Genomic DNA, 27,914 nt, shown 5'->3' with positions numbered 1-27,914 from the left:
TCTGAACGCTATATAAAGCATGTCATATGGTTACAGATCATTTGTAACACATGTATGTTCTGTCTGAACGCTATATAAAGCATGTCATATGGTTACAGATCATTTGTAACACATGTATGTTCTGTCTGAACGCTATATAAAGCATGTCATATGGTTACAGATCATTTGTAACACATGTATGTTCTGTCTGAACGCTATATAAAGCCTTTATAATCTGCTCGTCATTTAAAGCCAACAAATTTTAGATGCATATTGGTTTATCTACTACATATTTTGAGAACTACATAATGAAAATGTATGTCTGTATAGTAGAAACATATAAAGTACGATATATACTGTAATGTACTATTATGATGAAATAAAATCCTTTGATATTGACAAGATCAGAGACGTGCTGTATTCAAAAATGTGAATCAAAGTTTATTGGTCGCACAAACATTAGCAGATGTTACAGTAGGTGCAGCGAGTAATTATTTTTTGGGGGGGGTGATCCGAGGGCCTTCAAAAGGGGGTAGGTTGCCAATCCCTGATGTAAATACTCAACAACGGACCAAATAATATGATTATTAAACTAAACTTTATGACATAACCTTACCTTCTGGAGTCAAATCACAGTTCATACCTGAACAGTATTATTAGAAAGAGATGTCCTCCATTTAAACAAATCTAACAAAACCAGTTTTTCAGGGTCTGTGTTGTTCTGTTTTTAAATATATTCATCCCATTCCCTAGTTCATGATTATGATAGACATAGACAGGGTTACCCCATCTCGACCAATACTTTTCATTACATCACCCTCTCCCCCTGTCCCTTTGTTTTGGGTTGGTACATTAGAATTGGGTCTGACATTTCGATTCAGACTCCCTGTTGTTTCATTTGAGCATAATCATCACACAGTATCAGTCCTCCAATGCCTTTCATTGAGCTTTCACTTCCAGCCATTGTTTTCATATGAGCAGTAGCAGGAGGTGGGCTTTACTGTTTCAACCATTGTTTTCATATGAGCAGCAGCGGGAGGTGGGCTTTACTGTTTCAACCATTGTTTTCATATGAGCAGCAGCGGGAGGTGGGCTTTACTGTTTCAACCATTGTTTTCATATGAGCAGCAGTGGGAGGTGGGCTTTACTTCTTCAACCATTGTTTTCATATGAGCAGTAGCAGGAGGTGGGCTTTACTGCTTCAACCATTGTTTTCATATGAGCAATAGCGGGAGGTGGGCTTTACTGCTTCAACCATTGTTTTCATATGAGCAGCAGCGGGAGGTGGGCTTTACTGCTTCAACCATTGTTTTCATATGAGCAGCAGTGGGAGGTGGGCTTTACTGCTTCAACCATTGTTTTCATATGAGCAGCAGTGGGAGGTGGGCTTTACTGTTTCAACCATTGTTTTCATATGAGCAGCAGTGGGAGGTGGGCTTTACTGCTTCAACCATTGTTTTCAATGAGCAGCAGTGGGAGGTGGGCTTTACTGCTTCAACCATTGTTTTCAATGAGCAGCAGTGGGAGGTGGGCTTTACTGCTTCAACCATTGTTTTCATATGAGCAGCAGTGGGAGGTGGGCTTTACTTCTTCAACCATTGTTTTCAATGAGCAGCAGTGGGAGGTGGGCTTTACTGCTTCAACCATTGTTTTCAATGAGCAGCAGTGGGAGGTGGGCTTTACTGCTTCAACCATTGTTTTCATATGAGCAGCAGTGAGAGGTGGGCTTTACTGCTTCAACCATTGTTTTCATATGAGCAGCAGTGGGAGGTGGGCTTTACTGCTTCAACCATTGTTTTCAATGAGCAGCAGTGGGAGGTGGGCTTTACTGCTTCAACCATTGTTTTCATATGAGCAGCAGTGGGAGGTGGGCTTTACTGCTTCAACCATTGTTTTCAATGAGCAGCAGTGGGAGGTGGGCTTTACTGCTTCAGTATCATATCCTAGACACAGATTCAATCTCAGTCTGCTGGGAGGTGACCCTCTGAAACAGGTAGCATGTGCCCTATAGCGCATGGACCAGATCTTCACTAAAACCCTTTTGGTTGTGTGAAGGTGTCCTTGACATCATATGGAATTAGTTACAATATAGGTAGCACAGTCAAAACAACACGTTTAATTTGACCTTGTTTTACTGCATGGTTTGTCAAATATTCGCAGTGTATACACACATAAAAACAGAAAATAGTTTTAACTCACCAAATGGTCTATTCCAATACTGTTCCATCCTTGCATAATGGGTAGAAAGGATATAAAGGTGGGTATTACCCAGCATCCTCCTAACATTAGAGCCACTCTCAGTGATGTCATCTTCTTCCTGTAGACCAGCGGCTGGCAGCAGATGGCATAGTACCTAGAGATGAAGAGGATACACTTCTAAGGAAGATTCTATATCGGAAATAGATATGATTATATTTAATGCAAGCTTTTCATTCAGTGGACAAAATCCGGGTCAACAAGTGTATCTTGCACCTGAAATTGACACCTTGTTAAAACCACATGATCCTTGTGAGAAACAGAGATAAAAGGTATATTTGTGATCTCAAAGGGTTTGATGTTGCTATCTGAGATCTTTTTAAAGCTGTGCTTATCATGTTCAGAGCGTAGCTGAGAGATTTGCTTAATCTTGGACATTTTCAACATCAAACATCTCTACCTCTTTTCTGGGAAAGTGATATTAGTGTACTTTTCATGATCATTAAATTATTTACAACGGGCAAAAAAATCCCTGAAATGGCATCAGTCACAAATTGCTACTTGACTTGGCTGAACCCTCTGTCTGTGGAGCTTGAGAGGTTAATGTCCCAGAGGCCTCACTTGACTTGCTCTTCCTCTTTCAGGGACTTCAGGTTACTATGGCAACGTGAACACACAGCAACCAGGTCGAAGCTCTCATTGTCGACGGGATTGCTTTCTGAGTGGTATTTAACTGATCGTTGACGTTTGACAGTTCAATTAATTCCTATTCCACTAAACAAAAAAACCTTGATATCGATCATTTCTTGCGTACGCCGACACCATTTCACTGTGTAAAATGACACAGGCAATCCTCCACAATGGATGGGGATTAGCTGAAACATCACATGAATAGTCAACAGGATCACGGCGATGGCTGCCCGGTGGTAGCTATTGGTCCCCAGGTTGTCATGTCAGCTTTGATACACAATGGTTATAAAGTGGTAAACCTCTCCCTCTCTGCATAGCCTGGTCTCAGATCTGTTCTATCTTGCCAACTCCTATGGTCGTTGTCAAAGGGAGAACACTAATTTCCCTCTCTTCCAGAACGGACATCCCCAATGTAGTCGCTTTCCCCTGGCCTCGGTGTTACATTCCTGGAATGGGTTCATCACACCGTGATTTCTCATGGCAAGACTGGGGCAGCCTACTGTAGCCCATTGCAGCCTGTATCACAGCCTATTCCCACCTATTGCAGCCCATTGCATCCTGTATCACTGTACCACAGCCCATTGCACCCTGTATCACGGTACCACAGCTCATTGCAGTCTGTATCACTGTACCACAGCCCATTGCAGTCTGTATCACTGTACCACAGCCCATTGCACCCTGTATCACTGTACCACAGCCCATTGCAGTCTGTATCACTGTACCACAGCCCATTGCACCCTGTATCACGGTACCACAGCTCATTGCAGTCTGTATCACTGTACCACAGCCCATTGCAGTCTGTATCACTGTACCACAGCCCATTGCACCCTGTATCACTGTACCACAGCCCATTGCAGTCTGTATCACTGTACCACAGCCCATTGCACCCTGTATCACGGTACCACAGCTCATTGCAGTCTGTATCACTGTACCACAGCCCATTGCAGTCTGTATCACTGTACCACAGCCCATTGCACCCTGTATCACTGTACCACAGCCCATTGCAGTCTGTATCACTGTACCACAGCCCATTGCAGTCTGTATCACTGTACCACACCCCATTGCACCCTGTATCACTGTACCACAGCCCACTGTAGCCCATTGCAGTCGGTATCACTATGCTACAGCACCACAGCCCACCATGTCTTCAGGGCACTACTATGCTTACTCTCTCTGTCACCCTTCATGACTCAGAGAGATGTTAGTGAGGGCATTTCATATTTCATTGCAGGTCAACTGAACTGGAGCCACCAGCTGTTAACAACATCAATAAATAAGGAGAGCACCTGATCGGTTGGACTGCTGCACAAAGCTGACACATTAGAAAGAAAATAGTGCCAGGCCAGTTTACCAAGTCCAGAGAGGCATCTTCCATCAGTTTTGTACTCAGGTTTTCAGAAGACGAGGATATCTTGTGAGCCTGCCCTGTATTGCTTGAGTAATGAGTGTATTATGGCTCTGAAACAGCATGACTTCATTAATAACATGTTTGTGAGTCTAGGTTAGATGGAGCATGGTTGTGTACGTGCACTGCGCCACTTCTTGTCTCACCTAGCCAAAACCGAGGCTGTCTGTCAGAAGGCCAGAAGCACAGCAGCCGTGTGGTTTGTTGACACCAGGCCAACCTTCTACATCTGTTCACCTGGCTTATTAAGCTAACTTTGGCCACCAATAGCTACTTAAAGGACTTACAACAGAGCCTCAATGGAAAACAGATGGATCAACAAACCAGGTACTTAAACTTCAATTCCATGTGATCCAGAATTCTGCTGTTAGTAAATCGGATTTAAGAGTTTTAACAATCCATCGTTCATTTGAAATGTTGCTTCTGGTCTTACGCTGGAAAAGGCCCGCTGGACAAAAACTGGTTGAATCAACATTATTTAGACATCATTTCAACCCCCCGAATCTATGTGATGATGTTGAATTAACTGACTGGATTTGCAAAAAGTCATCAACGTAAAGGCATTTAGTATTTCTTTCACCCAACTTTTAACCTAAATCCAATGACTTGGTGAAATGATTTGTTGAATTTACATTGAATTGACATTTTACATTGAATTCACAACTCAACCAAATGTAAATCAAAACTAGACGTTGAACTGACGTCTGTACCCAGTGGGGGGGCATTATAGGAACTTGTGTAAAACTCCATTCCAAGTTCTGCTGGCACCGCACAAATGTACATTATGGAGATGTTAACCTGATGGCAAAGGAAAAGCAGACATCTGTGCTGTAAGAGCAGAGACCAAAACGTTAACTAGGAACACTTTATTTCAACCTTGTTCTATGAAAAACAGATTGTCCATTCAGGGTCACTGCGCATTCTTTCCCTTTTTAAATACACCACTTTTAGCAAACCAGTACTGACTTTCCATTTATCTGTACGGAGATACAGGATTTACTGGAAGACATCTCCATTAAGAACGCACATCAGCCTTTTTACACTCTTAGATAAAAAGGTGCCATCTCAGGGGGAAAAAAAGGGTTCTACCTGGAACCAAAAAGGGTTCCCCTGTGGGGACAGCCGAAGAACCCTTTTGGAACCCTTTTTTTAATAGGAGTGTAGCATTCACTGTAGCTATTTTGAATCCTTTAAGTTTGTATTCCCTTAGAGACAAATGAATGGCTGTATGTCCTGAAGCTTTTCACCCTCTTTCTCTTGGCCAATGTCAAGGCCTTACTGTCACAGTAATATGTGGTACCAGAAAGACCACGTATTGATAATAAAGTACAAGGTATATTGGTTTTTAGGAGGAACAATACAATTTGTATGTTCAAAAAGTAATGTTACACAGCCAATCTCTGGAAATGACTGTGATTCTTCATCTGCATTACGATGGCAGCCTCCATGTACTGTACTTACCACAAATTCCTGGTTTTGCTAAGTTTGCTGTATTATACATTGCTCTCCGTTACTCTTTTGGCATTATGGGCATTAGCAAAGTATACATGATCCCAATTCTAGCTCCAAGAAGCTGGCAATTTGAAAAAATTTAGTAGCTTGTGCTGATTTACTGGCACATTGAAGCATGTTGCACGCCGTCAGTGGATAGCGGTAAAACAAATGACATCATATCTGAATTTTGCCATCTTTATGCACGATTGCCACTGTTCTAGAAAGAGTATGGCTGTCTGAGCATGTGCAAAAACGCGAGACTAATAGTATACAGGGAAGCACAGAGAGCAGGGATGTGTGAACTGATAACATTCATCTACTATTCAACTGCAAGACCCAAAATCATTTGGTGGCTCATTGAAATTCCTATTCAAAAAAACACAACAAGAAGGACAAGAAGACCATTTGGAGAACAACAGAATGACTCCAACCTACAGTAAACACACCACACTTTCTACAACACCGACGAATAGAATTTGAACATTTAAAGTTTGAGGGGCAGATTGGAAATATGAGATGACAGAGCCACTTGGATTCAGGGCAGTCCATGTTTTACACCATTGACAGAGCTAAACTTGTTTTATGCACTAACTAAGTGACTGCCCAAAGGACTGGCAGGCGAGAGACCATTTTTGTTGCATGTTTCTTCCTCATTGTAAACACTTGGAATGGTAAATGGGTTGTGAAATAGCCAAAAATGAGCCTCCTGCAAGATTCATGATTGTAATAACTGTCTGCTAGCGGTCGTAGCTTACTGGAACTTCTAGTGCCTGACGCACGCAACTATTAATCCACACACTGGAGGAAAACGTACTTCCCTTCACTGAGCATTGAGGAACAAAACAATGAATAAATGGAACATCTCACCATTCATTCGTAAATAATAAAAATCCAATTTTCACCTTAAACACAATTATATTTCATATACACTCATATCTCTAGGGAATGGTGTCGTCTCTAGGGAATGGTGTGGCTCTCCCAAAAATATGTGGACGGCAAAATTCCATCCTCCACTAACATTAATGAAGAGCTGTCAGTGGTTTAAACTACCATTTAATTGAAGAGCTGTCAGTGGTTTAAACTTAAAACACTTCTCTTCTCTGGGCTAAGAGGAGAGGTGGAGAGAGAAAAAAATAAGAGAGAGGGAGAGAGACAGAGGAAAAGGCTAAATCCTCTCCTTTTCTCTCTCCCTCTCTTTTTCTTTCTCTCTTCTCTCTCCGTCCTACTGTCTGGCCCTATGACCCCGGTAAGAACCATTATTATTGTAACATTGCTTTCATAATAATAACTGCAGGGGACGTAGTGACGCAATCCTATCTATCGCTGCACTCAGAGCTCAGCTGCCGTAAACCGGCCCCCTCTGTTGATAGAATTCACCAATACTTAGCTCAGCATGGAAAGCACTTTGAACGAACTAGCTACTCTGCAATGCAGTGGAAGTCATGCATCCTATAGTTGTGTATGGTTAGAATCCTGAAAAGCCCATTTATGCTTGATTCGGAGGTGTGGTCAGAGGCTCCATATGGAGGGTGCGATCAATTGTGGAGCCTCCGGAGGCATGCAGAGGCCAAATTAAGCTCTGTACGACATCGCCGCATCCACACAAATGTTGTAACAATGTGGAGGGCTCTGTATAGCTTCGCATTGACATGATTGGTTGAAAGTAGGTGGGGGCGGGATGTCCTGTATAAACACAAATTCACTTCCTTGACAAATTCCTTGACAACTTCCTTCACAACAGCTCTGCTCAACAGGTCTGCACGGCTCCTTGAAGCACAATGAGTATGAATGCCCTGACTCCTATATAAAGGCCGTATCACTGTAAATGCTGCACGGTCGATGCAGACGTCAGATTGACCATGCAGCTATTACGCTGACATGTTATCCACCATGTTACGCAAAACCAGGATTTTCCCAGCAGCTTTTTACAACACATATTAATGCATTGATTAATATATTAATGCATATTATTCCTGTAATTCTTTAAAAGCATTCTCTCTTCATTTCCCATTCGCTTTCATCATCAGACGCATTAATCATTTTAATGTGGACAATAAGGATGATAATTAAAGAGGGTCTTCACTACAAAGGAAATGACATCTGAATCATTTCATTTATGGCACATTGTGTCTCTCCACACTGCAGCTAGTCAGTTACTAGTGCTACTTACACACTCTGCACAAGTTTTGCTCTCCATCCACATCATTGAATAAAACTACAATTTCATATTTTGCAGCAAGGCAAGACCAAGAACACACTGGTCTGGTGGGAGAGCTGATGCATTGGGTGTTCATATGTGAGCCCAGCAGATGTATTATGTTATCATAAAGCTGGTCTCATACAGTAGCCCTCGGCATCTTGGTAAAGTCAATTACAGGAAGTGCCATCATAAATCAGTTAATTAAATAGCATGTTAAAATGTGTTGATAGGTTGATAGTGTTAGTATGAAATACTATATCTACTGACTAAATGTTGACTGGAAGTATCTTTCCAAGCCAGGTGTTCAGCAGTGGTGCTTACCTGTCCAAGGCTATGCAACACAGGTGTAATATGGAGGCTGTTGTCAACAGAACATCTAGAGATGTTCGGACCAGGCAGAAGGTTTCTCCATAAATCCAGTTCTGGTGGATCAGCTCGATGGCACCAAAGGGCATCACCAGCACCGACACCATCAGGTCTGCAAAGGCCAGCGATACTATGAAGTAATTGGTCTTGATTTTTCTGGAGGAGAAGTGGAATGAGAAGTATCTTATTGACTATATATCTAAATATGATTGCCATTGTTCACTTGAATCATAGGTGTATCATGTGGTAAAAAGTATCGTCGCTGTTGGATGAAAACCTCCTAACTCCACTTTTGACAAAAATACAGACGTAGGCTACATGAAAGCAGTAACCCCTCAATGTACTCTGATCATTTCATGACTATAGGACCAAAAACATTTACTCAAAATACTGTAGCTTTTGAAGTTTTGGAATTGTATGTTCATTAATGGAAAAATGTGTCCTTTTAATCTAATTTCCTGAAAAGTTTATGTTTTGGAGATCAGGTCCGATGGCGACAGTATGTTAGAGGCATACTGTGAAAAATACACTGAAGAGAGCAAACTGTCGACTAGTGGTAAATGCACATAAACATACCATTTTATAGGCATGTCAGAGTCTGTACTGAAGTATGTACAAAACAACAACCATTTTTGAAGGACCTGTTACCCATGACAATACATTCACCATATTTAGCTAATGGAACAGTACTGTATAAGCATTCACTGTAAACACTTTAAATTGCCACCTTGCAGTAAATATTTGTGATAACTGTATGAGACTGAGGATAAGGCATAAGGACAGAGAGAGAGAGAGACTCAGGGAGCGAAATATATGAAATAAGAAGAGGTGAGAAGGAGAAAAAAGAGAGAGAGAAAGAATCAGAGAGAGAGAGAGCGAGAGGAGGAGAGAATTAGAGAACGAGAATTAAAGAATCATTGATGTAGAGCCACCGGGTGAGCCTCTGGTGTGGCGGCGTCCCCCTCTCAGTCTATTTGATATAGACCAGAGCCATGGGCCATTAATGACTAATACAACTCTGGGTGAGGACACCACTCAGAGCCCGCTCAGCTAAAAATAACTGACTGAGAACAGCTAACGGCTGTTGAATCAAATCACGTTGTCATTTCACGAAAACATGCAATAAAAGTTGTTTAACAGCTGTCTGTTAACAACATGCTTTCATGTTGAGCAGAACATATAAAACTGGATGGACTGTGGAATGAATGGAAGATCATGTTTGCATTGATGCAAAGGAAGTAAATACATCTGAATTGTTAAACATAAAAAGCTTTGTCATCTTGTCAAAGGGAGGGTATATTACTGGAAACGTTGAAGGTTTACCAGTAAACTACCAGAAGGTTGGTATCTTTCAAGGATTTTATGTAATCTATCACAATACATCTCGTGGCCCTATTAAGTACTTCAGATTATAACAGCTTTGTCAATATGTATCTGCTGTCAATGTTTTGGATTTAAACTGTTGGCAGTTGTAAAAAAAAGGAAATAGTTGGACAAGTTGCAGAGAGAGAGAGAGAGAGAGAGAGAGAGAGAGAGAGAGAGAGAGAGAGAGAGAGAGAGAGAGAGAGAGAGAGAGAGAGAGAGAGAGAGAGAGAGAGAGAGAGAGAGAGAGAGAGAGAGAGAGAGAGAGAGAGAGAGAGAGAGAGAGAGAGAGAGAGAGAGAGAGAGAGAGAGAGAGAGAGAGAGAGAGAGAGAGAGAGAGAGAGAGAGAGAGAGAGAGAGAGAGAGAGAGAGAGAGAGAGACAAAACATGTCAAAAACAGGTTTTGATTGACAGTGTGGCATGATGAGGCAATTCAATGTGTCAATGTCAATAAGGTCATTTCCAGTTGTCCAGTTTGCTAATCAAAGCAAGTCACAGAGGTTGTCCAAATATAGGCCTGGCTCTGTGGCTCTGCCTCCAGCTGCACAATGTCTTCAATTATGGCGAGAGGCTGTCTTATGACAACTCTCATTTTACAGATTGCTGTAACAGGTGTGCAATTGAAAGGGAAATTGGTGACTGCTGATGAATTCCCCAGGGTATAGTGGTGGAGGTACTGCTTCACGTCACTCTTATTCTGAGCTGCTGGGAAGTCTTGGTGGGCAGTGTAATGGCAAACTGGGGTTTGATGTGTGTGAAGTGTGTGGTAATGAAGTATTTCATTATCAGAGATCATATCAACAGAACAGATGTGAGATCTTTTGGGGGCTGAACATGTTAATGAATGGAGATTTGAGGATAACATTACCCGGCGCTGTCAATTCCTGAGTGTGTGTGTGTGTGTGTGTGTGTCAAATCAATCAAGTCAAATTTTTATTTGTCACATACACATGGTTAGCAGATGTTAATGCGAGTGTAGCGAAATGCTTGTGCTTCTAGTTCCGACAATGCAGTAATAACCAACAAGTAATCTAGCCAACAATTCCAAAACTACTACCTTATAGACACAAGTGTAAGGGGATAAAGAATATGTACATAAAGATATATGAGTGAGTGATGGTACAGAGCGGCATAGGCAAGATACAGTAGATGGTATTGAGTGCAGTATATAGATATGAGATGAAAGTGGCATAGTTAAAGTGGCTAGTGATACATGTATTACATAAAGATGCAGTAGATGATATAGAGTACAGTATATACATATACACATGAGATGAATAATGTAGGGTATGTAAACATTATATTAGGTAGCATTGTTTAAAGTGGCTAGTGATATATTTTACATCATTTCCCATCAATTCCCATTATTAAAGTGGCTGGAGTTGAGTCAGTTGGCAGCAGCCACTCAATGTTAGTGGTGGCTGTTTAACAGTCTGATGGCCTTGAGATAGAAGCTGTTTTTCAGTCTCTCGGTCCCAGCTTTGATGCACCTGTACTGACCTCGCCTTCTAGATGATAGCGGGGTGAACAGGCAGTGGCTCGGGTGGTTGTTGTCCTTGATGATCTTTATGGCCTTCCTGTGACATCGGGTGGTGTAGGTGTCCTGGAGGGCAGGTAGTTTGCCCCCGGTGATGCGTTGTGCAGACCTCACTACCCTCTGGAGAGCCTTACGGTTGTGGGCGGAGCAGTTGCCGTACCAGGCGGTGATACAGCCCGACAGGATGCTCTCGATTGTGCATCTGTAGAAGTTTGTGAGTGCTTTTGGTGACAAGCCAAATTTCTTCAGCCTCCTGAGGTTGAAGAGGCGCTGCTGCGCCTTCTTCACGATGCTGTCTGTGTGGGTGGGTGGACCAATTCAGTTTGTCTGTGATGTGTACGCTGAGGAACTTAAAACTTACTACCCTCTCCACTACTGTTCCATCAATGTGAATAGGGGGGTGTTCCCTCTGCTGTTTCCTGAAGTCCACAATCATCTCCTTAGTTTTGTTGACGTTGAGTGTGAGGTTATTTTCCTGACACCACACTCCGAGGGCCCTCACCTCCTCCCTGTAGGCCGTCTCATCGTTGTTGGTAATCAAGCCTACCACTGTTGTGTCGTCCGCAAACTTGATGATTGAGTTGGAGGCGTGCGTGGCCACGCAGTCGTGGGTGAACAGGGAGTACAGGAGAGGGCTCAGAACGCACCCTTGTGGGGCCCCAGTGTTGAGGATCAGCGGGGTGGAAATGTTGTTGCCTACTCTCACCACCTAGGGGCGGCCCGTCAGGAAGTCTAGTACCCAGTTGCACAGGGCGGGGTCGAGACCCAGGGTCTCGAGCTTGATGACGAGCTTGGAGGGCACTATGGTGTTAAATGCCGAGCTGTAGTCGATGAACAGCATTCTCACATAGGTATTCCTCTTGTCCAGATGGGTTAGGGCAGTGTGCAGTGTGGTTGAGATTGCACCGTCTGTGGACCTATATGGGCGGTAAGCAAATTGGAGTGAATCTAGGGTGTCAGGTAGGGTGGAGGTGATATGGTCCTCGACTAGTCTCTCAAAGCACTTCATGATGACGGAAGTGAGTGCTACTGGGGCGGTAGTCGTTTAGCTCAGTTACCTTAGCTTTCTTGGGAACAGGAACAATGGTGGCCCTCTTGAAGCATGTGGGAACAACAGACTGGGATAGGGATTGATTGAATATGTCCTTAAACACACCAGTCAGCTGGTCTGCGCATGGGCGCGGCTGGGGATGCCGTCTGGGCCTGCAGCCTTGCGAGGGTTGACACGTTTAAATGTTTTCCTCACGTCGGCTGCAGTGAAGGAGAGTCCGCATGTTTTAGTTGCGGGCCGTGTCAGTGGCACGTATTGTCCTCAAAGCGGGCAAAAAAGTTATTTAGTCTGCCTGGGAGCAAGACATCCTGGTCCGTGACTGGGCTGGTTTTCTTTTTGTAATCCGTGATTGACTGTAGACCCTGCCACATACCTCTTGTGTCTGAGCCGTTGAATTGAGATTCTACTTTGTCTCTATACTGACGCTTAGCTTGTTTGATTGCCTTGCGGAGGGAATAGTTACACTGTTTGTATTCGGTCATGTTTCTGGTCACCTTGCCTGATTAAAAGCAGTGGTTCGGGCTTTCAGTTTCACGCGAATGCTGCCATCAATCCACGGTTTCTGGTTTGGGAATGTTTTAATCGTTGCTATGGGAACGACATCTTCAACGCACGTTGTAATGAACTTGCTCACCGAATCAGCGTATTCGTCAATGTTGTTGTCTGACGCAATACGAAACATATCCCAGTCCACGTGATGGAAGCAGTCTTGGAGTGTGGAATCAGATTGGTCGGACCAGCGTTGAACAGACCTCAGCGCGGGAGCTTCTTGTGTTAGTTTCTGTCTGTAGGCAGGGATCAACAAAATGGAGTCATCGTCAGCTTTTCCGAAAGGAGGGCGGGGAAGGGCCTTATATGCGTCGCGGAAGTTAGAATAGCAGTGATCCAAGGTTTTTCCAGCCCTGGTTGCGCAATCGATATGCTGATAAAATTTAGGGAGTCTTGTTTTCAGATTAGCCTTGTTAAAATCCCCAGCTACAATGAATGCAGCCTCCGGATAAATGGATTCCAGTTTGCAAAGAGTCAAATAAAGTTCGTTCAGAGCCATCGATGTGTCTGCTTGGTCGGGGAATATATACGGCTGTGATTATAATCGAAGAGAATTCCCTTGGTAGATAATGCGGTCGACATTTGATTGTGAGGAATTCTAAATCAGGTGAACAGAAGGACTTGAGTACCTGTATGTTGTTATGATCACACCACGTCACGTTAACCATGAAGCATACGCCCCCGCCCCTCTTCTTACCAGAAAGATTTCTGTCTGCGCGATGCGTGGAGAAACCAGTTGGCTGCACCGACTCCGATAGCGTCTCTCCAGTGAGCCATCTTTCCGTGAAGCAAAGAACGTTACAGTCTCTGATGTCCCTCTGGAATGCTACCCTTGCTCGGATTTCATCAACATTGTTGTCAAGAGACTGGACATTGGCGAGAAGAATGCTAGGGAGTGGTGCACGATGTGCCCGTCTCCGGAGTCTGACCAGAAGACCGCTCCGTTTCCCCCTTTTACGAAGTCGTTTTTTTGGGTCGCCGGCTGGGATCCATTCCGTTGTCCTGGGTGAAAGGCAGAACACAGGATCCGCTTCGCGAAAGTCATATTCTTGGTCGTACTGATGGTGAGTAGACGCTGATCTTATGTTCAGTAGTTCTTCTCGACTGTATGTAATGAAACCTAAGATGACCTGGGGTACCAATGTAAGAAATAACACGTAAAAAAACAAAAAATGGCATAGTTTCCTAGGAACGCGAAGCGAGGCAGCCATCTCTGTCGGCGCCGGAAGTTGTGTATACCCTATGTAATACTGTCACTCGATCTAACTCTACATGTCTCCCTATGTAATACTGTCACTCTCTCTAACTCTACATGTCTCCCTATGTAATACTGTCACTCTCTCTAACTCTACATGTCTCCCTATGGAATACTCTCACTCTATCTAACTCTACATGTCTCAATATGAAATACTGTCACTCTCTCTAACTCTACATGTCTCCCTATGGAATACTGTCACTCTCTCTAACTCTACATGTCTCCCTATGGAATACTGTCACTCTCTCTAACTCGACATGTCTCCCTATAGAATACTGTCACTCTCTCTAACTCTACATGTCTCCCTATGGAATACTGTCACTCTCTCTAACTATACATGTCTCCCTATGTAATACTGTCACTCTCTCTAACTCTACATGTCTCCCTATGTAATACTGTCACTCTCTCTAACTACACATGTCTCCCTATGTAATACTGTCACTCTCTCTAACTACACATGTCTCCCTATGGAATACTGTCACTCTCTCAAACTCTACATGTCTCAATATGGAATACTGTCACTCTCTCTAACTCTACATGTCTCCCTATGGAATACTGTCACTCTCTCTAACTCTACATGTCTCCCTATGGAATACTGTCACTCTCTCTTACTCTACATGTCTCCCTATAGAATACTGTCACTCTCTCTAACTCTACATGTCTCCCTATGGAATACTGTCACTCTCTCTTACTCTACATGTCTCCCTATGGAATACTGTCACTCTCAATAACTCTACATGTCTCCCTATGGAATACTGTCACTCTCTCTAACTCTACATGTCTCAATATGGAATACTGTGACTCTCTCTAACTCTACATGTCTCCCTATGGAATACTGTCACTCTCTCTTACTCTGCATGTCTCCCTATGGAATACTGTCACTCTCTCTAACTCTACATGTCTCCCTATGGAATACTGTCACTCTCTCTAACTCTACATGTCTCCCTATAGAATACTGTCACTCTCTCTAACTCTACATGTCTCAATATGGAATACTGTCACTCTCTCTTACTCTACATGTCTCCCTATGGAATACTGTCACTCTCTCTAACTATACATGTCTCCCTATGGAATACTGTCACTCTCTCTAACTATACATGTCACCCTATGTAATACTGTCACTCTCTCTAACTCTACATGTCTCCCTATGGAATACTGTCACTCTCTCTAACTCGACATGTCTCCCTATAGAATACTGTCACTCTCTCTAACTCTACATGTCTCCCTATGGAATACTGTCACTCTCTCTAACTATACATGTCTCCCTATGTAATACTGTCACTCTCTCTAACTACACATGTCTCCCTATGTAATACTGTCACTCTCTCTAACTACACATGTCTCCCTATGGAATACTGTCACTCTCTCAAACTCTACATGTCTCAATATGGAATACTGTCACTCTCTCTAACTCTACATGTCTCCCTATGGAATACTGTCACTCTCTCTAACTCTACATGTCTCCCTATGGAATACTGTCACTCTCTCTTACTCTACATGTCTCCCTATGGAATACTGTCACTCTCTCTAACTCTACATGTCTCCCTATGGAATACTGTCACTCTCTCTTACTCTACATGTCTCCCTATGGAATACTGTCACTCTCAATAACTCTACATGTCTCCCTATGGAATACTGTCACTCTCTCTAACTCTACATGTCTCAATATGGAATACTGTGACTCTCTCTAACTCTACATGTCTCCCTATGGAATACTGTCACTCTCTCTTACTCTGCATGTCTCCCTATGGAATACTGTCACTCTCTCTAACTCTACATGTCTCCCTATGGAATACTGTCACTCTCTCTAACTCTACATGTCTCCCTATAGAATACTGTCACTCTCTCTAACTCTACATGTCTCAATATGGAATACTGTCACTCTCTCTTACTCTACATGTCTCCCTATGGAATACTGTCACTCTCTCTAACTATACATGTCTCCCTATGGAATACTGTCACTCTCTCTAACTATACATGTCACCCTATGTAATACTGTCACTCTCTCTAACTCTACATGTCTCCCTATGGAATACTGTCACTCTCTCTAACTCTACATGTCTCCCTATGGAATCTGTCACTCTCTCTATAACTCTACATGTCTCCCTATGGAATACTGTCACTCTCTCTCTAACTATACATGTCTCCCTATAGAATACTGTCACTCTCTCTAACTCTACATGTCTCAATATGGAATACTGTAGCTCTCTCTAACTCTACATGTCTCCCTATGGAATACTGTCACTCTCTCTTACTCTACATGTCTCCCTATGGAATACTGTCACTCTCTCTAACTCTACATGTCTCCCTATGGAATACTGTCACTCTCTCTAACTACACATGTCTCCCTATGGAATACTGTCACTCTCTCTAACTATACATGTCTCCCTATGGAAAACTGTCACTCTCTCTATAACTCTACATGTCTCCCTATGGAATACTGTCACTCTCTCTCTAACTATACATGTCTCCCTATAGAATACTGTCACTCTCTCTAACTCTACATGTCTCAATATGGAATACTGTAGCTCTCTCTAACTCTACATGTCTCCCTATGGAATACTGTCACTCTCTCTTACTCTACATGTCTCCCTATGGAATACTGTCACTCTCTCTAACTCTACATGTCTCAATATGGAATACTGTCACTCTCTCTTACTCTACATGTCTCCCTATGGAATACTGTCACTCTCTCTAACTATACATGTCTCCCTATGTAATACTGTCACTCTCTCTAACTCTACATGTCTCCCTATGTAATACTGTCACTCTCTCTAACTCTACATGTCTCCCTATGTAATACTGTCACTCTCTCTAACTCTACATGTCTCCCTATGTAATACTGTCACTCTCTCTAACTCTACATGTCTCCCTATGTAATACTGTCACTCTCTCTAACTACACATGTCTCCCTATGGAATACTGTCACTCTCTCTAACTCTACATGTCTCCCTATGTAATACTGTCACTCTCTCTAACTACACATGTCTCCCTATGGAATACTGTCACTCTCTCTAACTCTACATGTCTCCCTATGGAATCTGTCACTCTCTCTATAACTCTACATGTCTCCCTATGGAATACTGTCACTCTCTCTCTAACTATACATGTCTCCCTATAGAATACTGTCACTCTCTCTAACTCTACATGTCTCAATATGGAATACTGTAGCTCTCTCTAACTCTACATGTCTCCCTATGGAATACTGTCACTCTCTCTTACTCTACATGTCTCCCTATGGAATACTGTCACTCTCTCTAACTCTACATGTCTCCCTATGGAATACTGTCACTCTCTCTAACTACACATGTCTCCCTATGGAATACTGTCACTCTCTCTAACTATACATGTCTCCCTATGGAAAACTGTCACTCTCTCTATAACTCTACATGTCTCCCTATGGAATACTGTCACTCTCTCTCTAACTATACATGTCTCCCTATAGAATACTGTCACTCTCTCTAACTCTACATGTCTCAATATGGAATACTGTAGCTCTCTCTAACTCTACATGTCTCCCTATGGAATACTGTCACTCTCTCTTACTCTACATGTCTCCCTATGGAATACTGTCACTCTCTCTAACTCTACATGTCTCAATATGGAATACTGTCACTCTCTCTTACTCTACATGTCTCCCTATGGAATACTGTCACTCTCTATAACTATACATGTCTCCCTATGTAATACTGTCACTCTCTCTAACTCTACATGTCTCCCTATGTAATACTGTCACTCTCTCTAACTCTACATGTCTCCCTATGTAATACTGTCACTCTCTCTAACTCTACATGTCTCCCTATGTAATACTGTCACTCTCTCTAACTCTACATGTCTCCCTATGTAATACTGTCACTCTCTCTAACTACACATGTCTCCCTATGGAATACTGTCACTCTCTCTAACTCTACATGTCTCCCTATGTAATACTGTCACTCTCTCTAACTACACATGTCTCCCTATGGAATACTGTCACTCTCTCTAACTACACATGTCTCCCTATGGAATACTGTCACTCTCTCTAACTCTACATGTCTCCCTATGGAATACTGTCACTCTCTCTAACTCTACATGTCTCCTATGGAATCTGTCACTCTCTCTATAACTCTACATGTCTCCCTATGGAATACTGTCACTCTCTCTCTACTATACATGTCTCCCCTATAGAATACTGTCACTCTCTCTAACTCTACATGTCTCCATATGGAATACTGTAGCTCTCTCTAACTCTACATGTCTCCCTATGGAATACTGTCACTCTCTCTTACTCTACATGTCTCCCTATGGAATACTGTCACTCTCTCTAACTCTACATGTCTCCCTATGGAATACTGTCACTCTCTCTAACTACACATGTCTCCTATGGAATACTGTCACTCTCTCTAACTATACATGTCTCCCTATGGAAAACTGTCACTCTCTCTATAACTCTACATGTCTCCCTATGGAATACTGTCACTCTCTCTCTAACTATACATGTCTCCCTATAGAATACTGTCACTCTCTCTAACTCTACATGTCTCCATATGGAATACTGTAAGCTCTCTCTAACTCTACAATGTCTCCCTATGGAATACTGTCACTCTCTCTTACTCTACATGTCTCCCTATGGAATACTGTCACTCTCTCTAACTCTACATGTCTCCCTATGGAATACGTCACTCTCTCTACTCTACATGTCTCCTATGGAATACTGTCACTCTCTCTAACTATACATGTCTCCCTATGTAATACTGTCACTCTCTCTAACTCTACATGTCTCCCTATGTAATACTGTCACTCTCTCTAACTCTACATGTCTCCCTATGTAATACTGTCACTCTCTCTAACTCTACATGTCTCCCTATGTAATACTGTCACTCTCTCTAACTCTACATGTCTCCCTATGTAATACTGTCACTCTCTCTAACTCTACATGTCTCCCTATGTAATACTGTCACTCTCTCTAACTACACATGTCTCCCTATGGAAATACTGTCACTCTCTCTAACTCTACAATGTCTCCCTATGTAATACTGTCACTCTCTCTAACTACACATGTCTCCCTATGGAATACTGTCACTCTCTCTAACTCTACATGTCTCCCTATGGAATAATGTCACTCTCTCTAACTCTACATGTCTCCCTATGGAATACTGTCACTCTCTCTAACTACACATGTCTCCCTATGGAATACTGTCACTCTCTCTAACTATACATGTCTCCCTATGTAATACTGTCACTCTCTATAACTCTACATGTCTCCCTATGGAATACTGTCACTTCCTAACTATACATGTCTCCCTATGGTAATACTGTCACTCTCTCTAACTCTACATGTCTCCCTATGTAAATACTGTCACTCTCCTCTAACTCTACATGTCTCCCTATGGAATACTGTCACTCTCTCTAACTCTACATGTCTCCCTATGGAATACTGTCACTCTCTCTAACTCTACATGTCTCCCTATGGAATATGTCACTCTCTCTAACTCTAACTGTCTCCCTTGGAATACTGTCACTCTCTCTAACTATACATGTCCTCCCTATGGAATACTGTCACTCTCTCTAACTCTACATGTCCTCCCTCTAGAGAATACTCATGTCACTCTCTCTAACTATACATGTCTCCCTATGGAATCTGTACTCCTCTCTAACTCTACATGTCTCCCTATGGAATACTGTCACTCTCTCTTACTCTACATGTCTCCTATGGAATACTGTCACCTCTCTCTAACTCTACATGTCTCCCTATGTAATACCTGTCCACTCTCCTCTAACTCTACATGTCTCCCTATGTAATAATGTCCAGCTCTCTCTAACTCTACATGTCTCCCTATGTAATACTGTCACTCTCTCTAACTCACATGTCTCCCTATGAATACTGTCACTCTCTCTAACTCTACATGTCTCCCTATGGAATACTGTCACTCTCTCTAACTACTACATGTCTCCCTATGGAATACTGTCACTCTCTCTAACTCTACATGTCTCCCTATGGAATACTGTCACTCTCTCTAACTCTACATGTCTCCCTATGGAATACTGTCACTCTCTCTAACTATACATGTCTCCCTATGGATACTGTCACTCTCTCTAACTCTACATGTCTCCCTATGTAATACTGTCACTCTCTCTAACTCTACATGTCTCCCTATGTAATACTGTCACTCTCTCTAACCTACACATGTCTCCCTATGTAATACTGTCACTCTCTCTAACTCTACCATGTCTCCCTATGGATACTGTCACTCTCTCTAACTCACATGTCTCCCTATGGAATAACTGTCACTCTCTCTAACTCTACATGTCTCCCTATGTAATACTGTCACTCTCTCTAACTCTACATGTCTCCCTATGGAATACTGTCACTGCTCTCTAACTCTACATGTCTCCCTATGGAATACTGTCACTTCTCTAACTATACATGTCTCCCTATGTAATACTGTCACTCTCTCTAACTATACATGTCTCCCTATGTAATACTGTCACTCTCTCTAACTCTACATGTCTCCCTATGTAATACTGTCACTCTCTCTAACTACTACATGTCTCCCTATGGAATACTGTCACTCTCTCTAACTCTACATGTCTCCCTATGTAATACTGTCACTCTCTCTAACTCTACATGTCTCCCTATGGAATACTGTCACTCTCTCTAACTCTACATGTCTCCCTATGAATACTGTCACTCTCTCTAACTCTACATGTCTCCCTATGTAATACTGTCACTCTCTCTAACTATACATGTCTCCCTATGGAATACTGTCACTCTCTCTAACTCTACATGTCTCCCTATGGAATACTGTCACTCTCTCTAACTATACATGTCTCCCTATGGAATACATGTCACTCTCTCTAACTATACATGTCTCCCTATGGAATACTGTCACTCTCTCTAACTCTACATGTCTCCCTATGGAATACTGTCACTCTCTCTAACTCTACATGTCTCCCTATGGAATACTGTCACTCTCTCTAACTCTACATGTCTCCCTATGTAATACTGTCACTCTCTCTAACTCTACATGTCTCCCTATGTAATACTGGTCACTCTCTCTAACTACACATGTCTCCCTATGGAATACTGTCACTCTCTCTAACTCTACATGTCTCCCTATGAATAATGTCACTCTCTCTAACTCTACATGTCTCCTATGTAATACTGTCACTCTCTAACTACATGTCTCCCTATGGGATACTTCACTCTCTCTAACTCTACATGTCTCCCTATGGAATACTGTCACTCTCTCTAACTCTACATGTCTCCCTATGAATACTGTCACTCTCTCTAACTACACATGTCTCCCTATGGAATACTGTCACTCTCTCTAACTCTACATGTCTCCCTATGGAATACTGTCACTCTCTCTAACTCTACATGTCTCCCTATGGAATACTGTCACTCTCTCTAACTCTACATGTCTCCCTATGGAATACTGTCACTCTCTCTAACTCTACATGTCTCCCTATGTAATACTGTCACTCTCTCTAACTCTACATGTCTCCCTATGTAATACTGTCACTCTCTCTAACTCTACATGTCTCCCTATGTAATACTGTCCTCTCTCTAAATCTACATGTCTCCCTATGGAATACTGTCACTCTCTCTAACTACACATGTCCCCTATGTAATACTGTCACTCTCTCTAACTACACATGTCTCCCTATGGATACTGTCACTCTCTCTAACTCTACATGTCTCCCTATGGAATACTGTCACTCTCTCTAACTCTACATGTCCCCTATGGAATACTGTCACTCTCTCTAACTCTACATGTCTCCCTATGGAATACTGTCACTCCTCTAACTATAGCATGTTCTCCCTATGAATACTGTCACTCTCTCTAACTATACATGTCTCCTATGGAATACTGTCACTCTCCTAACTCCACATGTCTCCCTATGGAATACTGTCACTCTCTCTAACTATACATGTCTCCTATGTAATACTGTACTCTCTCTAACTATACATGTCTCCCTATGGAATACTGTCACTCTCTCTAACTCTACATGTCTCCCTATGGAATACTGTCACTCTCTCTAACTCTAACATGTCTCCCTATGTAATACTGTCACTTCTCTCTAACTCTACATGTCTCCCTATGTAATACTGTCACTCTCTCTAACTCTACATGTCTCCTATGTAATACTGTCACTCTCTTAACTCTACATGTCTCCCTATGGAATACTGTCACTCTCTCTAACTCTACATGTCTCCCTATGTAATACTGTCACTCTCTCTCTAACTCTACATGTCTCCCTATGGAATACTGTCACTCTCTCTAACTCTACATGTCTCCCTATGGAATACTGTCACTCTCTCTAACTCTACATGTCTCCCTATGTAATACTGTCACTCTCTCTAACTCTACATGTCTCCCTATGTAATACTGTCACTCTCTCTAACTCTACATGTCCTCCCTATGTAATACTGTCACTCTCTCTAACTCTACATGTCTCCATATGTAATACTGTCACTCTCTCTAACTCTACATGTCTCCCTATGTAATACTGTCACTCTCTCTAACTCACATGTCTCCCCTATGGAATACTGTCACTCTCTCTAACTCTACATGTCTCCCTATGGAATACTGTCACTCTCTCTAACTCTACATGTCTCCCTATGTAATACTGTCACTCTCTCTAACTCTACAATGTCTCCCTATGGAATACTGTCACTCTCTCTAACTCTACATGCTCCCTATGGAATACTGTCACTCTCTCTAACTCTACATGTCTCCCTATGGAATACGTCACTCTCTCTAACTCGACATGTCTCCCTATGTAATACCTGTCCACTCTCTCTAACTCTACATGTCTCCCTATGGAATACTGTCACTCTCTCTAACTCTACATGTCTCCCTATGGAATACTGTCACTCTCTCTAACTCTACATGTCTCCCTATGGAATACTGTCACTCTCTCTAACTCTACATGTCTCCCTATGGAATACTGTCACTCTCTCTAACTCTACATGTCTCCCTATGGAATACTGTCACTCTCTCTAACTCTACATGTCTCCCTATGGAATACTGTCACTCTCTCTAACTCTACATGTCTCCCTATGGAATACTGTCACTCTCTCTAACTCTACATGTCTCCCTATGGAATACTGTCACTCTCTCTAACTCTACATGTCTCCCTATGGAATACTGTCACTCTCTCTAACTCTACATGTCTCCCTATGGAATACTGTCACTCTCTCTAACTCTACATGTCTCCCTATGGAATACTGTCACTCTCTCTAACTCTACATGTCTCCCTATGGAATACTGTCACTCTCTCTAACTCTACATGTCTCCCTATGGAATACTGTCACTCTCTCTAACTCTACAGGTCTCCCTATGTAATACTGTCACTCTCTCTAACTCTACATGTCTCCCTATGTAATACTGTAACTCTCTCTAACTCACATGTCTCCCTATGGATACGGGCCTCTTTAGCTCTCTCGAACTACACATGTCTCCCTCATGGAATACTGTCCGACTCTCTCTAACTACACATGTCTCCCTATGGAATACTGTCACTCTCTCTAACTATACATGTCTCCCCTATGGAAGACTGTCACTCTCTCTATACTCTACATGTCTCCTATGGAATACTGTCATCTCTCTCTAACTATACAGGTCCCCGATGGAAAACTGTCACTCTCTCTAACTCATACATGTCTCCTATGGAATCTGTCACTCTCTCTAACTCTACATGTCTCCTATGGAATACGTCACTCTCTCTAACTCTACATGTCTCCCTAGGAATACTGTCACTCTCTCTAACTATACATTCTCCCTATGAATACTGTCACTCTCTCTAACTCTACATGTCTCCCTATGGAATACTGTCACTCTCTCTAACTATAACATGTCTCCCTATGGAATACTGTCACTCTCTCTAACTCTACATGTCTCCCTATGGATACTGTCACTCTCTCTAACTCTACATGTCTCCCTATGGAATACTGTCACTCTCTCTAACTCTACATGTCTCCCTATGGAATACTGTCACTCTCTCTAACTCTACATGTCTCCCTATGGAATACTGTCACTCTCTCTAACTCTACATGTCTCCCTATGGAATACTGTCACTCTCTCTAACTCTACATGTCTCCCTATGGAATACTGTCACTCTCTCTAACTCTACATGTCTCCCTATGGAATACTGTCACTCTCTCTAACTCTACATGTCTCCCTATGGAATACTGTCACTCTCTCTAACTCTACATGTCTCCCTATGGAATACTGTCACTCTCTCTAACTCTACATGTCTCCCTATGGAATACTGTCACTCTCTCTAACTCTACATGTCTCCCTATGGAATACTGTCACTCTCTCTAACTCTACATGTCTCCCTATGGAATACTGTCACTCTCTCTAACTCTACATGTCTCCCTATGGAATACTGTCACTCTCTCTAACTCTACATGTCTCCCTATGTAATACTTCACTCTCTCTAACTCTACATGTCTCCCTATGTAATACTGTCACTCTCTCCTAACTACAAAACATGTCTCCCTATGGAATACTGTCACTCTCTCTACTCTACATGTCTCCCTATGGAATACTGTCACTCTCTCTAACTCTACACATGTCTCCCTATGGAATACTGTCACTCTCTCTAACTCTACATGTCTCCCTATGGAATACTGTTCACTCTCTCTAACTCTACATGTCTCCCTATGTAATACTGTCACTCTCTCTAACTACACATGTCTCCCTATGGAATACTGTCACTCTCTCTAACTCTACATGTCTCCCTATGTAATACTGTCACTCTCTCTAACTACTACATGTCTCCCTATGGAATACTGTCACTCTCTCTAACTATACATGTCTCCCTAATGGAATACTGTCACTCTCTCTAACTCTACATGTTCCCTATGGAATACTGTCACTCTCTCTAACTCTACATGTCTCCCTATGGAATACTGTCACTCTCTCTAACTCTACATGTCTCCCTATGGAATACTGTCACTCTCTCTAACTCTACATGTCTCCCTATGGAATACTGTCACTCTCTCTAACTACACATGTCTCCCTATGGAATACTGTCACTCTCTCTAACTCTACATGTCTCCCTATGGAATACTGTCACTCTCTCTAACTCTACATGTCTCCCTATGGAATACTGTCACTCTCTCTAACTACATGTCTCCCTATGGAATACTGTCACTCTCTCTAACTATACATGTCTCCCTATGGAATACTGTCACTCTCTCTAACTACTACATGTCTCCCTATGGAATACTGTCACTCTCTCTAACTCTACTGTCTCCCCTATGGAATACTGTCACTCTCTCTAACCATGTCTCCCTATGGAATACTGTCACTCTCTCTAACTATACATGTCTCCCTATGGAATACTGTCACTCTCTCTAACTCTACATGTCTCCCTATGGAATACTGTCACTCTCTCTAACTACTACATGTCTCCCTATGGAATACTGTCACTCTCTCTAACTCTACATGTCTCCTATGGAATACTGTCACTCTCTCTAACTATACATGTCTCCCTATGGAATACTGTCACTCTCTCTAACTCTACATGTCTCCCTATGGAATACTGTCACTCTCTCTAACTCTACATGTCTCCTATGGAATACTGTCACTCTCTCTAACTCTACATGTCTCCCTATGGAATAACTGTCACTCTCTCTAACTCTACATGTCTCCCTATGGAATACTGTCACTCTCTCTAACTCTACATGTCTCCCTATGGAATACTGTCACTCTCTCTAACTCTACATGTCTCCTATGGAATACTGTCACTCTCTCTAACTCTACATGTCTCCCTATGTAATACTGTCACTCTCTCTAACTCTACATGTCTCCCTATGTAATACTGTCACTCTCTCTAACTATACATGTCTCCCTATGGAATACTGTCACTCTCTCTAACTCTACATGTCTCCCTATGGAATACTGTCACTCTCTCTAACTCTACATGTCTCCCTATGGAATACTGTCACTCTCTCTAACTCTACATGTCTCCCTATGGAATACTGTCACTCTCTCTAACGTCTACATGTCTCCCTATGTAATACTGTCACTCTCTCTAAACTCTACATGTCTCCCTATGGAATACTGTCACTCTCTCTAACTCTACATGTCTCCCTATGAATACTGTCACTCTCATCTAACTCTACATGTCTCCCATTGGAATACTGTCACTCTCTCTAACTACACATGTCTCCCTATGGAATACTGTCACTTCCTCTAACTCTACATGTCTCCCTATGTAATACTGTCACTCTCTCTAACTACATGTCTCCCTATGGAATACTGTCACTCTCTCTAACTCTACATGTCTCCCTATGGAATAATGTCACTCTCTCTAACTCTACATGTCTCCCTATGGAATACTGTCACTCTCTCTAACTACACATGTCTCCCTATGGAATACTGTCACTCTCTCTAACTCTACATGTCTCCCTATGTAATACTGTCACTCTCTCTAACTCTACATGTCTCCCTATGGAATACTGTCACTCTCTCTAACTACTACATGTCTCCTATGTAATACTGTCACTCTCCTCTAACTATACATGTCTCCTATGGAATACTGTCACTCTCTCTAACTCTACATGTCTCCCTATGGAATACTGTCACTCTCTCTAACTCTACATGTCTCCCTATGGAAATACTGTCACTCTCTCTAACTCTACATGTCTCCCTATTGATACTGTCACTCTCCTCTAACTCTACATGTCTCCCTATGGAATACTGTCACTCTCTCTAACTCTACATGTCTCACCTATGTAATACTGTCACTCTCTCTACTCTACATTCTCCCTATGAAATATGTCCTCTCTTCTAACTCTACATGCTCCCTATGGAATACTGTCACTCTCTCTAACTACACATGTCTCCCTATGGAATACTGTCACTCTCTCTAACTCTACATGTCTCCCTATGGAATACTGTCACTCTCTTAACTATACATGTCTCCCCTATGGAATACTGTCACTCTCTCTAACTACTACATGTCTCCCTATGGAATACTGTCACTCTCTCTAACTCTACATGTCTCCCTATGGAATACTGTCACTCTCTCTAACTCTACATGTCTCCCTATGGAATACTGTCACTCTCTCTAACTACACATGTCTCCCTATGGTAATACTGTCACTCTCTCTAACTATACATGTCTCCCTATGGAATACTGTCACTCTCTCTAACTCTACATGTCTCCCTATGGAATACTGTCACTCTCTCTAACTCTACATGTCTCCCTATGGAATACTGTCACTCTCTCTACTCTACATGTCTCCCTATGTAATACTGTCACTCTCTCTAACTCTACATGTCTCCCTATTAATACTGTCACTCTCTCTAACTCACATGTCTCCCTATGTATACTGTCACTCTCTCTAACTCTAACATGTCTCCCTATGTAATACTGTCACTCTCTCTAACTCTACATGGTCTCCCTATGTAATACTGTCACTCTCTCTAACTACACATGTCTCCCTATGGAATACTGTCACTCTCTCTAACTATACATGTCTCCCTGAATACTGCCTCTCTCTAACTACACATGCTCCCTATGGTAATACTGTCACTCTCTCTAACTCTACATGTCTCCCTATGGAATACTGTCACTCTCTCTACTCTACATGTCTCCCTATGGAATACTGTCACTCGTCTCTAACTACAACATGTCTCCCTATGGAATACTGTCCACTCTCTCCTAACTCTACATTCTCCCTTGGAATACTGTCACTCTCTCTAACTCTAACATGTCTCCCTATGGATATACTGTCAACCCTTCTCGAATACTGTCACTCTCTAACTCTACATGTCTCCCTATGGAATAATGTCACTCTCTCTAACTCTACATGTCTCCCTATGGAAT

At 42.3% G+C, this 27,914-nt stretch overlaps 1 protein-coding gene across 2 annotated transcripts in view; it reads right to left on the bottom strand.

Moving 5' to 3' along the window:
• htr4 (5-hydroxytryptamine receptor 4) overlaps nucleotides 1–27,914 on the bottom strand; it is a 125,715-nt gene that overhangs the window by 41,287 nt on the left and 56,514 nt on the right. For both annotated transcript variants that reach the window (XM_031789880.1, XM_031789881.1), the window contains 2 exons: nucleotides 8,286–8,486; nucleotides 2,179–2,332 (listed from right to left, as the gene is read on the bottom strand). In XM_031789880.1, the coding sequence (XP_031645740.1) occupies nucleotides 2,179–2,332; nucleotides 8,286–8,486 (355 nt within the window). The remainder of the gene's footprint in view (nucleotides 1–2,178; nucleotides 2,333–8,285; nucleotides 8,487–27,914) is intronic.

Source organism: Oncorhynchus kisutch, linkage group LG15 (genome assembly GCF_002021735.2).
Source record: "Oncorhynchus kisutch isolate 150728-3 linkage group LG15, Okis_V2, whole genome shotgun sequence".
In the NCBI taxonomy this organism is placed as follows: domain Eukaryota; kingdom Metazoa; phylum Chordata; class Actinopteri; order Salmoniformes; family Salmonidae; genus Oncorhynchus; species Oncorhynchus kisutch.
Note: the sequence above shows the minus strand (reverse complement) of the source record. Positions and strands in the feature narration are given on the sequence as shown.